Genomic DNA, 15,587 nt, shown 5'->3' with positions numbered 1-15,587 from the left:
CAACCAATGCAAGTGTTCATAGTGACTTTCCATTTGGCCCTGAAGTTCTAATACATGACTGCTTCACTCCTGGACTATGATTTTCAGTGGGAGATGGAAGTTTTTCAGAGAACTGAACTGTGGAAAAATGACCTTTCCTTAACTTGAAGCTACTTATGTGAGGGGTCTGGCCCAAAAGAAGAGGATTATCATATTGGAGTCATGATGACATATAGTGAGAGTAATGACTAACTCCAAAGATGGCTTCACTGAAGAGACATTAAAATTCTTGTCAGAAGATCCCAGAAAAATTCTAAATTCCATTGGCAGTTAATTATTTACGCAGAAGTATCTACCTCAGAACACTGCTCTCTTTTGATTTGTACTTTTTGGCCTGGGATATGGGTTTTAAATGGACATTGTCTGTACCAGCTTCATTAAAATAAACAAAATATTTGTAAAAACCCTACTAATGTTCATCTTATTTTTAATTGTATAGAAAGAAAACAATAAAATTCCTAAAACATCAGATTTTCTTGCATGATACTGGAAGTTATTGTTTAAACATAGTACACATTTTCTTCAGTACTGTATAGTGATGATGTTAATGACTTTGAAACACTGAAAGTTACTGAAGTGCCTTCTGGATTAGGATTTAAATAAGGCCACAATGTCATCTTAAACTTTATTGCTCTGTTAATACTGTATGGTATACATATATATGATATAGTTACCTAAACATGAATAAATGGGTACACCAACATTTCTTAATTGGTTTATAGTTATAATTTCCATTTTTCTTTTAATAATTTACAAAATGTTCTTTGTTTAGTCAGATTTGGTGTATTAAATATTGTTTATATTTTTCTTATGTCTTAAATATTTAAACTTTTTGTAAAATTAAAATACTAAATTAGTTTGTTCTTATGAGGCTTAATTTTTCCTTTCAAGTCTCCAGTGAGGTTCAGTTTATTGATTCATACACATGATCTAATTTCATATTGTTTCAAATTGAATGCCATCTGACTGCTAATATGAATGTATTTTACAGACTTAACAGCTTAGATGATACCTTATTCAAGTTAGCTGTTGAAAAACTCAGTTGGCTTGACCTTGTATTTTTCAGCTTCCTAAATACGACTCTTACTGAAAAAATTGTATTAAATGTGTACAGGGTGGGTAGAGTTGAGCTTTAAAGTTACACTCTCATCTGTTATTTATCATTACATACATATAGAAGGGCTAGCTACTGGGAAAGTGGTGATTTTTATGCTTTTTTAAAAAAAATTGTGCTTTAAGGGAAAACCACAGAAAATGCAATAATTGATGTAAAATTTCCATGGCATTGGTTGTAGTCCTTGCAATGTGTCAGTACTATTCTTGTTTTCACCCTGGATTCCCTCCTGTTTCCGAATGTCTGGGCTCTTCCCTCCTTTCTCATCTTTACTTTTGGACAAATACTACCCTTTGAGTCTCATGTAGGTGATGGTTCTGAGGTGCACATTTTATAATAAGCCAGTCTATTATTTGTTTAAGAGGTAGCCCTAGTTCCAAATGAGGGTGCTTTAGGGCAGTAATCCTGGGGTTTTGATCTTTCTAATGAATATGAATTTTTTATGTTGTTTTGTCCATTCTTACTGGAACCTTCTATTGTGTTTTGGTTGAGCAGTTTAGTAGTGGTAGCCAGGTACCATCTGCTATTCTCAGGGTAGAGGAAGCTGAAGTTCATGTTAAGCCATTGGCCCTTTTGAACTGATTAATTTCTTGAGTCTTTGGTGTTTTTCACTCTTGTTTGCTACAGGCAATTAAAGAAACCAATAATAGGATCTTAGGTAGCCACTCATCAAACTAGAGTGTAAAAGATTACCTTTATGAATGATAATAATATGCCAGTTGATCTAGTTGTCTCACCAGATTGGTCTTTAGCCTTCAAACCTAGTAGAACAGTCTCATAATATGTTCCATTATGTGTAAGAAGTTCCCTTAACTGTGTCTTGACAGTGTGCTATTCCATGTATATGAATATACCTGCAGCACATATTTGTAGAAATGTTCATGCTTTAAAATCTCCCACACTTATTTAGCATATATATTTATGTATTCATTCATAAATTGGTATTACTATTGTAGGATTGTAGACGTTAAAGTATTTTCTGTGGTTACCCTTTATTGCATACATCTTTTCCTTTGTCATTTTGCTGACTTAGGGGAAGTAATTTCCTTTCATTTCGTTAACTAGACTTCTATATGCATTACATTCTACTATGGCTAACTTAAAAAATGTCCTTATCTAGAATGTGCTGACAAAATAAGAATTTCACAGTTATTTAGTAGGCTGTCAGATTTGGAAGGGACCCGGAAGAACTTTTACTGTAGCCACTCTTATCTGGTGCTTGAATGCAACATCTTAAATTTGTACAAGGGAGAAAATAAAGTCAGTAATGACAGTTTCTCCCACAGGATGGTTTTCCTTGAGTATTCTTTTGTTCTTGGGTTTTATTATTTTTTTTTTTTTTGTTCTTGAGATGTTCTTTTATCTTTTGATTATGTATTAATAAATGAATGCATTCAGTGGGTAAGCAGAATTGACAGGTTGGAGTGATAGTTTAAGGAACATAAAACCTCACCATACAAACCATATGTATAAACCTATATAAATATGTTATATATAAAGTATAAACCAGGGTATTGATTATTTTATTCCTATATCATTTCACATAAAGGAAAGAGTTAAAGTATTCAACCTAAGCCGGTAACAGCAATGCTGTAATGTGTCATCTCATTGTGGCCAACTTATAGTAGACCCTCCCATGGGTTTTCAGAGGCTAAATCATATGCAAAGATATTTCCCATCATTCTCTCTTGGAGTGTTTGGTAAATTCAGACCACCTGCCTCTGGGTAGGCAGCAAAACTTTTTATAGGACCCAAACTCTAGTAACCTTTTCAAATACAGACCAGAGAAGATAAGTAGGAAAATCTAGGTTCAGATATTACATAAGCATCCTTTTGTTGTCATTGAGTTGATTTTGACCCATAGTCACCCCGTGTGTAGAGAGAGACAAAAACTGGTCCATAGAGTTTTCAAGGCTGTGACCTTCCAGAAGCGGATCTCCAGGCCAGCCTTCCAAATGAGTTCAAACCACCAACCTTTTGGCTAGTAGTTGAGTGCTTAATGGATTGTATCACCCAGGATCACCTAACATCTTTTTAGCAAATAATTTACTAGCATTCTTTATTTCATGGTACATCCCTTTGTTTAAAAGGGTGCATGGATAGAGTCTTCCTGATAGTGTGATTTAAAGGGAGAGTTTTGTTTTCTGAATGACTGGCTCTTCAGAGCTAGGAACAAAGATTTGAGATTTGTTACATTTTCAAGGCTTTAGAACAGTGCTACTTGTACTTCATGTGGTAATGGAAGTGTCCCATATCAGCACTGTCCAGTATGATAAATAAAGGCACTTGAAATATGACTAAAGACTTCAGTGGCCATAAAGGGCTTTGTTGTATGCTGTAAAGTTGATTCCAGTTAATAGCAACCACATAGAAGAGAGTCAATAAAAAACTAATAAAAGACCCTCTAGCAGGATGGTGCAGGGTGGGGCAAAGTTCAGGTCTGTTGACAGTGTTGCTAGAACTGGAGTTGACACAATGACATCTAACAATATAGGATAGAGTAGCACTGACCCGTAGGCTTGTGTTGGTTGGAGCAGAGTACTGAATAACCCATGGACTGCCAAAAGAACAAATATGACCTGGAGAAGGTGCAGCCAAGGTGCTCCTTGCAGGTAAGGATGGTGAGACTTTTGTCTCACATACTTTGGGCTTGTTGTTAGGAGAGGCCAGTCCTTGGAAAAAAGACATGAGGCTTGGAAGGGTGGAGGGGCACAGTGACTTAATGAACTCTAGAATATCAGAGATAAGCATGGTACAGGATAGGACAAGTTTCAGATCCATTGTTAATAGGGTTGCTATGAGTCATGAGACAATACTTAACACAATCTGTATAGGAGTGGATTGTCAGACAATCTACTTTGTGGGAGAGAAGAACTTCCTCAAAGCCACTTGTGTGTTCAAATGCCAACCTTTTCACTTAGCAGCCAAATGCTTAACTGTTGCACCATGGGGGCTCCTTCGCATATACCTACTGGCTCTCATGTTGGACAGTGTAGCTCTGGAATCTACAGCATGCGAGAATGGTCTTTTAAAACTCCCCACTGTTTAAATGAATAAGCAAGTGGTTTAAAACATTCCTTTAAATATTAAGTTTTAGATTCTCAGGATGAAATGAATGTGGTTTTGCATTATAAAGTAAAACAGCAAGCTCTTTTTAGCACATTCTGACTTGTTTTTATTACAGAATTTTAATTGACTTGTGACTCTTAAGACTCATTGACATGAAATACTTTGATTATTCTGAGATAGTGTTTCAAACAAATGAAATGAGCAGTTGAAGACACCCAAGTTGCAGAATTTATATGGTTCTAGAAAACCAGGATGTCTGATGGGAAGGGGTCTTGTAGGAGAAAATCTTAGATTGGGTTAAAATAGGTAAAATGGACCTAACTTGGCTCAGGATGAAACGTCTGTTACTACCTCCCAACTTACTTTTTAGTTCTCTTTTGCCTTAATGCTTGGAATTTGCAGGAACTGGAAATAAGAGTATACCCATGGTCTGGAAATGTTGTGTGTCCACTGCAGGCCGCTGGCTTCCTTAAGGAACTCTTGACGGAAATGAAGATGTTCTTCCAAATTAGCTTTTTGCCTGTGGAGACAACCCCACTCATAATCCCTTTACTGTTTAAAGGCTCTAGAAGTTATCTGCATAAACTTGTAGAAGAACTTTGGATTCTAGCAGTCATCAGATCTGCGGTGTTGGTTATGCATTTCAGATCATGACAGTTAAGAATTTTATATGGGCTTAACATGTTGATTGCCATAGAGTCGAGCACAACTCATAGCTACCCTATGAGCAAAAGGCCTGAAGCCTTTCTATAACTATCGTCATTTATCAAAATTCATAGTTTCCAAAGGAATGTTGTTTAGGAAGTGGATGCCACCTCTTATTGGCAAAATGGAAGGAAAAGCATAGTTCAGAGTTAAACGTGTCTTTCTAGAAGAGGTTTGTTTTCTCAATGAGGAAACAATCCTAGAGAAAGTACCAGGGCCATGGGCACACAAATGATTAACCATATCCTTCAGTTACTTGGTAGTGCTGCTTTTAATCACTTGGACTAGCTTTATAAAATTACCTAGTTTCCCTTTTTGTGATGATAAGTTTTGTGTAGATGCTTTCTCTTTCTGGTCCCCTAAAGGGGGAGCTCTGTGGCCTAATGGGAAAGGGGTTAGTTACAGTGCCAACCCAAAGGCAGAAGATTTGGATCCACCAGCTGTTCGATGGGGTAAGATGGGCTATTTACAGCCTCTGAAAATCTGTTGGAAGGTCAGGTAGGAAGGAGTCCATGCACTGAGTTTGAGTTTTCAGGAAATTGTTCTTATGTTTGTACTCTTGAGTTGGAACTGATCTCTGCCAGCAGGTTTTTGGAGGCTGTAAATCATGTGGGAGGAGAATGCCTGTCTTTTTCCCATGAAGCAGCTTGTGGATTCAAACCATGATCCTTTGGGTTGGCAGCACAATTCTTTACCACTAATCTAGGCTCCCTTTCAGGAAATGTTGACTGTCTTCAAGTCAAGCACAACTCATAGTGACCCTATGAAGAAAAGGCCTGAATCCTTTCTTTGACTATCGACATTTATCAGAGTTCATAGAGTTTCCAGAGGCATGTTGTTTAGGAAGTGGATGCCACTCTTGCTTAGGAGGGAAAATTAATTACATTCATTCCGCAGAGCCCCCTTTCATGAAATTAGGAGAACTAAATTACGTAACTACTATATCAATGACTTATGGTTTGTTTTGTTTATACAGAGTCAATTGAGATCACATAAAAAAAGATGTCCTAGTATCAGAAAATTGTGACGATTATTACTAAATAATGTTTGGCCAATAAAAGGAAGACGTGCCTTTGGCACCTAATGACTGATCCTACGCTATTTCTCCTAATAAGCCTGTAATGAGTCTTGGCCCACTTCTTTGCTGTCTTCCTGAAGTCTTCTTTACCCCTATGTACTTTGTTCCAGCCATCCTAACTTTCATTCTTCCAACATGCTAGTCTCATCCCTTTTTGAAACGGCACTTAACATTTGTTGGGATCTTGTCCTCCCATGTCTTCACGTGGTTGACAGGTCTCATATATCACCCACCTCTTCTGAGAGGTCTTGTTCTGATCAACCTACTGAAAATAACTCACCTACAACCTTAACACATTTTTTTATTTTATACATAGCATATATTAGAGACGTCTCCTGTTCCCACCCCTGGAATGTAAATATTGTGGGAGAAGAGACCTTGTCAGTGTTGCTTACTGTGTTTGGTACATTAAAAGCACCTGATAAATACTTACTGAGAACAGGCAGTAGGCTTATAATCAGGAGCCTTAGATCTGGTCCTGACACTTCTTAACTCACTGTTGTTATTATTGTGGGAGGTTACTTCAGAATTGACTCATGGCTTACCTGCCAGTAGGCTTTCAGAGACAGCAAATCTCATTGTTGGAGACTGCCAATCCTCCCAGAGAAGCTGGTGGATTCAAACAGCACCTAGCCCTGCAATCACTGATTAGCCCTGACCAAATTGCTTTCCCTCTGGGGTTTAGTCGTTTTCTCATCTGTAAATGGAATGATTGAGATAGATCCATAAACTCCCTGCAAATGTCAGTATACTCTGAATTTATAAACACACACCCTACAAAAAAGCATGAAGAAATTATCTAAAGCTTGCAGTCAAAGACTGTTACTTAGTCCTTCCAAGTCTTAGTTTAGAAAGTGGGAAAACTGAATTTGCCCAAAAGCAATGAAAACTGATACTAGGAGCATGGCATTAAACCCCTGAAACACTATGGTACCTGTTGCCCAAATATGGACCCCATACCTGGCAAGTTCCTGGGCTTGCCTCATGGCTTCCTCCAAAGCCAGCCTTGCCGCTTCCTCTTCTCTTTGCCTCTTCTCCTCTGCCTCCAGCCGAGTCCTCTCTTCCTCTTCCTGTTTCCGCCGCTGGTACTCTAGCCGCTCTTCTTCAGCCATTTCCATTAGGCGCTTCTGTTCTTCTGCTAACTGCATTTCCAGCTCCTTTTGCCTTTGTTTCTCTGCCTCTGCGAAGTAGAAAAGGGAGGTGCCACAAGGTTTTCCATATTGGGGAAAGTGATGCTGTGAGCTATTCCTGAAACCTGCAATTTTCAGAGACTGCATAAGAAGACCTGCAGCCGACTTGCCAGCGGACTGCAAGATCCTCTGTGGGGATGACTTTTGGAATGGATTTACTAATTAGCTCCTCAAGCATGAGTCGCCCTGGGTGGTGCAAACTCTTACTGCGTGTAACAGCTAAACTGAACATTTCGAGGCTCAAGTCCATCTAGGTGTACCTTGGAAGAAAGGCTTGATAGTTGCCTTCCAAAAACCAGCCACTGATAATTCTACCGAGCATAGTTCTACTCTGATACATACGGGCTTGAGTAAGTGTTGCTATTACACCTGGTTACTGGTTATTCAGCACCTATGTGCACTGCCACCACTCTCCTGTCAAATGTCATACTCTGTGAGAACCACTGTGATGCTAGAAGCTATGCTAACTGCTTTAATTATCATCAGGTCACTCACTCATGGTGGACAGGTCTCAGTGGAACTTGCAGACTAAGACTAGGAAGTAGGATGCTGTTCACTTTTGAAATAATTGGCCAATGAAATCTTATGAACCTGTCTGATACAGTGCTGGAAGCAGAGGTGCTCAGCTTGGAACTTAAAAGACAAATGGGGAAGAGGTGCTTCCTCAAAGTACAGTCTATCTTGATGTATATAGACGAAAACTTACAGGCAATGAAGAATGTTATATGTGGCAGGACTCAAAATTAGAAAAAACTGCTGCAAACATCCAGTAATAACTGAAACATGAAATGTGAAAAATAAGAAACTAGGAAAATTGGAAATTACTGAAAAAAAAAAAATAGAATGAGTGAAGATCAGTAGCCTAGGTGTTGTGTACCATCAAGTCAGAACTGACTCATAACTGATCCTCCAGTGGGTTTTCTGAGGCAGTAAATTGTCCAGGAGGAGACTGCCCATATTTCTCTCATGGAGCAGGCTTTGGGATGGTAGCATAGCTCTTTACCACTAGGCCACGAGGGTTTCTTATCTTAGACATTGGTGGTGGTGGTGGTACCAGTGAGTCAAGTATGACTCATAGCAGCCCTATGAAGAACATCTGAATTCTGACCTCTTCTCTGCCATCCTTGCCATCTCTAATACACTTGAGCCCAGTGCTGCAGTCACTGTGTCAACCCATCTCATTGGGGGTCTTTGTCTCCATCTTTCCAAGTGGAAATTCCTTTCCAAAGAATATCCTCTCTGGCAACATGTCCAGAGTATTAGACATGAACTTCACCATCCTTACCTCCAATGAGCCCTCCAACTGCACCTTTTCTAAGACCTATCTGTTCATTCTTTTGGCAATTCATGGGATTTTCAGTACTCGTCTCCAACATCACAACTCAAAGGCATCAATTCTTCTGTCATTCTTATTGACTGTCTAGCCCTCAGGTGCATAAGAAAGTAGTTGTAAATACATCATTATTTTTTCAGTATTTTGGAGAGGTCTCTGACAGGAAACTTGCCCAAAGCAGTATGTCTCCTTATGTCCTGACTGCTGGTACCAAGATTGTTGATTATGGATCCAAACAAGATAAAATTATTGACTGTTTTGATCCTTTCTCCATCTATCATGATGTTGCCCATTGGCCCAGTGGTAAGGACTTTTGTCTTGATGATAAGATGCAACCCATCATGTACAGACTCTCAACTGGATAGTAGGTTGCTATGAGTCGGAACCAACTTGAAGACAGTTTTTAAAGTTTTGGTGCATTCTCATCCTCATAGTGTTAAAAATACATGTGATCAATTATATGTTCATTGTCAGCAATAAAAATATGAGGAGGAAAAGAAGATGCAATCCATATTGAAGGCTGTAGTTATTGATCTTCTGCAACAAGTGCTTCAGGGCCTCTTCTCTTTTAGCAATCAAAGTTGTGTCATCTACATAGTGCAGATTGTTGATGAGTCTTCCTCCAATCTTCATGGCATTCTTTTTCATAGAGCCTGGCTTCACGAAGTATTTGTTAAGCATACAGGTTACATAGGTATTAAGAAAGGATACACCTCTGACGCCTTCCTAATTTTAAACCATACAGTATTCTTCTTGTTCTGTTTGGATAACAGCTTCTTGATCTAGGTATAGAATTCATGTGAGCACAATTAAGTGTTCTGGGATTTCCATACCCCTCCCTTTTTTTTTTAAATAGCAAACATGCTTTATTTCAAATGTGCGTTTTGGTGAAAGTGGGCTAAGGCTTAATTTAGTATCATCTAGGATTCCCATTGGAATGTTAGCAATAGTTTGTTGTGATCCACACAGTCAAATACCTTTGTATAGTCAATAAAACACAGACATTCTTTTGATATTGTCTGTTTTCTGCCAGGATCCATCTGATATGAGCAATGATATCCCTGGTGCCATGGCCTCTTCTACTAAACCCAGCTTGAATTTCTGGTAGTTCCCTGTCATTGTACTAGCTATTTTTTAGTGAACTCCAGCAATATATTGCTTGCCTGAGATACTAATGATATGTTCAATAATTTCCATAGTCTGTTGCATACTTTCTTGGGAAATGGGAAAAAATGTAAATCTTTTCCAGTAGTTGACCAGACATCTGTCCTCCAGGTTTTCTGGCATAGACTTGTGATTATGTCCAGAGTTGCATCTATTAGTTGAAAAATGTTGATTGTTATCCCATCTATTCTTTTTTTCCCTTAGTTTTATTTTTTTCCATCTATTCTTGGGTCTTATTTTTTGCCAGTGTCTTCAGTGCAGCTTGAACATCTTTTGTTACCATTGCCTTTTGTCCATATGATGCTTCCTGAAATTTTTCAGTGTTGACCAGTTCTTTTTGGTATAGTGATTCTGTGTATTCCTTTCATCTTCTTTTAATACTTCTTAGAACATTCAAGATTTCTCCCATAACATCGCTCAGTATTGCATCTTGAGACTTGAATTTGTTTTTCAGTTCTTTCAGCTTGATAAATGCTGAGCCGATTTCCCCCTTTTATTCTCTGACCCTAGCTCTTTGTACATTTTGTTATATTTCTTTGCTTAGGCATTAGTGAGCTGGAAAGCATTGGCTATTTCAAATCAGTCATATAGTCTGATATGCTGTGAGGGACCTCCGGTGGTTTCCAAAAGGAGTTACACCACTAACCTGAAAGTGTCTGGTGGTTCAAATCCACCAACCAGTGGATCTTAGGAAGAAAGATAGGCAAGCAATCTCCTCTCAGGTGATTTACAGTCTTGAGAGACAGCAATGAGTTGGTTCCAGCTCAGTGGTAATGAGAGAGAGAGAATATGTTGAGAATGATAAATTGAAGAGGAATAGAACCATATATTCATCATAAAAAAAAGAACATCTCAAGATCTGTCCTGAGGTATAATACTGTCAGTGACAGTACAGTATCCATGTATCTATAAGGAATGCCTAGTAACATGACTATTATTCAGACCTAGCACCAACCAATAAAGACAAAGGTGAAGAAACTAAGGATTTCTACCAGTTCTGCAGTCTGGAAAGAATTGAGCATGCAATCAAGGTGCATATCATAACTGAATGCCAAAGCTGGAAGTGAGGAAGGGTTGTTGGTTGGTATTTATGACCTTAGAGAATCAAGGCTTGAGATTGCAAGATAGAATTTTGTATAACCAAAAATTTACTTATGGCAAGTACCTTAAAAAAACCTCACTACATCAGAACATAAACTGCTACTGTACAGATGAACCTCACCTGAGACATGAGAGACAAATAGGCTGCGTATGTAGAGAAGCACAATATCATCCGAACAAACTTAGGGACCGACGTGAAACAGATCATCATTTACTCACGCAAGTTCATGTGGAAGCTGAAGAAAATGTAAACAAATACATGAGAGCCAAAATAGGGCCTTGAGAATATCCAGCCTGAATTTAGAAACCATTTCAAGACTAGAATCGATACAGTAAACACTAATGACTGAAGACCTGATGAGTTCTAGGATGACATTAAAGCTCAAAGATGCATACATGATGAAAGTGAACAGTCATAAAAGAAGACAAAATTGGGTGTCAGAAGATACTCTGAAGTTTGCTGTAGAATGTAGAGAAGCTAAAGCAAATGGAAGAGATAAAGTAAGAGAGTTGAACAGTTTCCTTTTGAAAGGAAAGCTTTAGATGACCAAACAAAGTATTATACTGAAATGTCAAAGACCTGGACTTAGAAAATCAAAAGGGAGGAATGCACTCAGCATTTCTCAGGCTGAAAGAACCAAAGAGCAAATGAAGCCTCAAATGGCAGGAAATTCTGGAGGATTCTATGGATAAAATACTGAATGTTGCCAAAGCATCAAAAGAAAATGTAAGGTATGTACAGTATATACCAAAGTATATACAAAAAGGTATATACCAAAAAGAACTGATCTATGTTGAACTATTGAGGAAGAATCAATGTTCCTAAAGGAAGAAATCCAGATAGCCCTGAAGGCATTGGTGACAAACAAAGCTCAATCAATTGAAAGAATACTAATCGAGGTGTTTTAACAAACATGCAGTGCTGGATGTGAGCACTTGTCTATGCCAAGAAATTGGAAACAAAGTATTGGGCCAACTGACTGAAAGAGATCCATGTTTGTTCTCAAGCCAAAGAAAGGAACAGTGGAAATTATTTTAAAATAATGTGGAAAATATTTTTTAAATATTATTACTATCACATGCAAGTAAAATCTTGCTGAAAAGAATTTAAAAACAGCTGGAGCTGTTCGTCAATAGAGAACTGCCAAAAATTAGGCTAAAGAAAAGGGCATGAAATGAAGCATATCATTGTTGATGTTGGAGGGATCTTGAGTGAAAGCAGAGAATACTGGAAAGATGTTTGCCTGTTTTATTGACTTTGTAAAGGCATCCGACTGTATAATCACAAGAAATTATGGACAACATTGAGAAAAAACAGGAATTCCAGAATACTAAATTTGTCCATGGAAAACCTGCACAGGCCAAGAAGCAGTGATTTGAACAGAACTAGGGATTACTGAATGATTTAAATCAGGGGCTGTATCCTTTCACCATACCTATTTAATCTGTATTATAAGCAAATAATCTGAGAAGCTGTATTATATAAAGAAGAACGTGGCTCTAGGATTGGAGGAAGTCATTAACAAAATGGAGGAGATTTGAAGCAATTACAGAAGAAACTCAACACACTATAGCCTTCAGTATATACTTCAATAGTAAAACAAAGACCATTAAGCAACATGATGATAAATGGAGAAAAGATTGGAGTTGTCAGTTGTTTGATTATACTTGGATGCACAATCAACTCCTATAGGAAGAGCAGTTAAGAGATCAAACAACGGTTCACGTGTCTCGAAGGCCAGCTTGTAGGTCTCTTGTTGCAGTGGTATAGCAGGAGTGGGTACAAGCTGTAATGGACAGAGTCATGTATTGGTGGAAAGGAGTGCAGCTGAACCTGTAACCAAAGGAGGCATTATGCGTCCAGAAAAATATCAAGGAAAAGTATTGCAAGCAACAGTAGTACCTGTTGGATCCAGATCTAAAGGAATGAGTAGAGAAATTGTACCAGGCACAAAACTAGTTATAGACTACAAAGATAATTTCTTATTTAGAGATGGTGACATTTTTGGGAAGCATGAGGACAGACATAAAACACTATTGAAATGGAATCACGTGAAGCTGCCCATTCCACTGAAGATCTGATATCTTCCATCATGTAAATAATGTTTCTCTTTTGTAATAAACTCAAAAGAAAAAAAAAAGTCAAACAACTTACTGCATTGAGTATATTTATACTGCAAAGGACTACTTTAAATTTAGCTATTCCACTACTAGGTATATATTCTAAAGAAACAAGAGGTATGACACTAACGGATTTATGTACACTCCACTTCCTAAACAACATGCCTCCGGAAACTCTTTGAACTTTGATAAATAATGATAGTTATAGAAAGGCTTCAGGCCTTTTATTCTTAGGGTTGCTATGAGTCGTGCTCAACTTGATAGAAATCAACAACAACAACATTTATTGCAGTGTTATTCACAATGGCAAAGAAATGGAAACAAGGGAGCTCTGGTGGCCTAGTGGCAAGAAGCTGTGCTGCAATCCCAAAGGCATGCTGTTTGAATCCACCAGATGCTCCACTGGAGAAGTGGGTTAATTTCCTCCTGTGCCAGTCAGATCTGATTCGATGGTACACAATAAGAGAAAAAAAAAAGAAAAAGAAAAAAAAAAAGAGATGCAAACAACTCTAGTGCCCATCAATGAATGAGTGAATGGATAGAGAATGGTACTACAATCATACAGTGAAATACTATGCAAAACTGAAAAACAATTTGTAAAACACTACACAACCTAGACGAGTCTAGAGCACATGCTAAGTGAAATAGAACAGTTACAAAAAAGATAAATATTGTCTAAGACCACTGTTATAAAATGCTAGAGAAAAGTTCATATAAAGAGAGACTCAACATAGTACGGTTACTAGGGAGGGGAAGAGGGAAGGGTAAAAAAATGAACTATTAGACAATGTATGCATGTTAAGATGGGTGAAAGGAAGGACAATATTGAACTAATGGATGACCAGACATTGGGTATGTTGTAATTAATGTTATGGAACAAAACTGAAAAAACTTCCAATATGCTTTGTAAAATTTCACCCAAGTCACAATAAAAAAGTTTTTAAAAATTGCTAAAGAGCAATGATGTCACTTTGAAGATTAAGGTGCACTCGACTCAAGGCATGACATTTTCAGTCACCTTATATCCACATTAAAATTAGGCAATGTATAAATAAGACTACAGAATAACTGATGCCTTTGAATTGTGGTGATGCCCAAGAATATGGACTATTCCCTGCACTGCTCGAAAACCACACTTACATCTTGCTCAAATACATCTTGAAATTAGTGAAGGCAGGATACTCCTTAGAAGCAAAGATGATGAGACCTTGATTCATTTTGGGAATGTTATCAGTAAAGGGCCAGTTTTTGGAGAAGGACATTGTGCTTGGTAAATTAGAGGGTCAGAGAAAAAGAGGAAGACCCTTAAAAGATAATTGACACGATGGCTTTTCATTGTGAACCTTTGGTTAAGCAGTCCAAAACATTACACATATGCCACCAGGTCTTTTCAACTTACTATGGTTACAGACAATATAAGTAGTATCCGACTCACAACAGATACTAAATTTTGTAATATACTGTTTAAAACATTGCTGTGTATGTTCTTATAGATAGGTGGCTGAGGCCTGGTCTGCAATGAAGTTGGTGTTGAGAGTCAAAATGGATAGAAGGTTGGACAATTTTTAACACTTATGACATATGACCATTGGATGTGCATGTGCCTGACAGCATTTCAGCTCCAGCCTCCTTGTAGCCCAGGCCTATAGTGTGATCTTTCCCAGTGTTTTGCACCATAAGAAGCACCAGTTATTATTTTAACGCAGAATTGTTTAAGTTTCTCTAACTATAACATCTGTACTGGTTTTATCTCCAACAATATATATTTTGTATGAGAAGTCATGCCATCGAAAGTTCTAATCCACAAAAGAAGATGAAGCGGATTCTAGACATGCATATAAACCTTTTTGGTGGTGACCTCCACATGCCACCATGCCTCTCACAAAAGATTTCCTTCATTCCTCTCCAGAAGAGAAGAAGAAGCACAAATAGCTGTGCCTGGTGCAGAGTCTGAATCCCTGTGTCATGGACGTGACATTCCCAGGATGCTATAAAATCACCACCATCTTCAGCCATGCACAAACAGTAGTTAGTTTTGTGTGTTGGCTGCTCCACTGTTCTCTGTCAGCCTATAGGAGGAAAAACAAGGCTCACAGAAGGCTGCTCCTTCAAACAGAAAAGCACGCTTATACAACATGCAGGAGAAATTTGTAAATTACTACCTAACTTGGGAAGGACTGAAGAGCATTATGCTGAGTGAGCTAACTCAGGTCACAGGACAAATATTGTATAAAACCATTATTGCAGAATGAGTATGAGGATCCAAGGAGGAAGGGGAGGGAGGTAGAGTGGTGAGGATCGGGGGTAGTTAAACGTAGGGGTTGCACAGTTCAACGGGTGGAGGGGGTGGTGGAAATGAGAAAGATCTTTTGTGAAAAACAATGGATTCAAACTTTGTAAATAAATCAGAGTAAAAGGAAAAAAGCATGGTAAGTCAAGATGAATGCGAAATTATCTCAATAAACAGAATTTTGGATAAAAATGCATACAGAAATGCATATAAAGATGACGACTATTAAGTCCTATCCTACTGCACCATTTTGACAATCTTTAAGGGTAAACACAGGATTTTTGAGACCTCTAGCGAAGACCAAAATGGATGTCAGAAGAGACTCTGAAATTTGCACTGGAGCGCAGAGAAGCCAAAGCACAAGGAAGAATTCAAGATACTAA

At 38.1% G+C, this 15,587-nt stretch overlaps 1 protein-coding gene across 1 annotated transcript in view; it reads right to left on the bottom strand.

Annotated features, from left to right (window-relative positions):
• Window positions 1-4,588: 4,588 nt before the first annotated feature.
• LOC102862159 (uncharacterized protein KIAA2012 homolog) overlaps window positions 4,589-15,587 on the bottom strand; it is a 177,448-nt gene continuing 166,449 nt past the window's right edge. The window contains 2 exon segments of the mRNA XM_006889149.1: window positions 4,589-4,742; window positions 6,966-7,185. Coding sequence (XP_006889211.1) covers window positions 4,589-4,742; window positions 6,966-7,185 — 374 coding nt within the window.

The sequence above is a fragment of the Elephantulus edwardii genome, unplaced genomic scaffold (assembly GCF_000299155.1).
Source record: "Elephantulus edwardii isolate Elephantulus edwardi_28Jun2011 unplaced genomic scaffold, EleEdw1.0 scaffold00075, whole genome shotgun sequence".
In the NCBI taxonomy this organism is placed as follows: domain Eukaryota; kingdom Metazoa; phylum Chordata; class Mammalia; order Macroscelidea; family Macroscelididae; genus Elephantulus; species Elephantulus edwardii.
The sequence above is the reverse complement of the archived record's forward strand: the minus strand, read 5'-3'. Positions and strand labels throughout refer to the sequence as shown.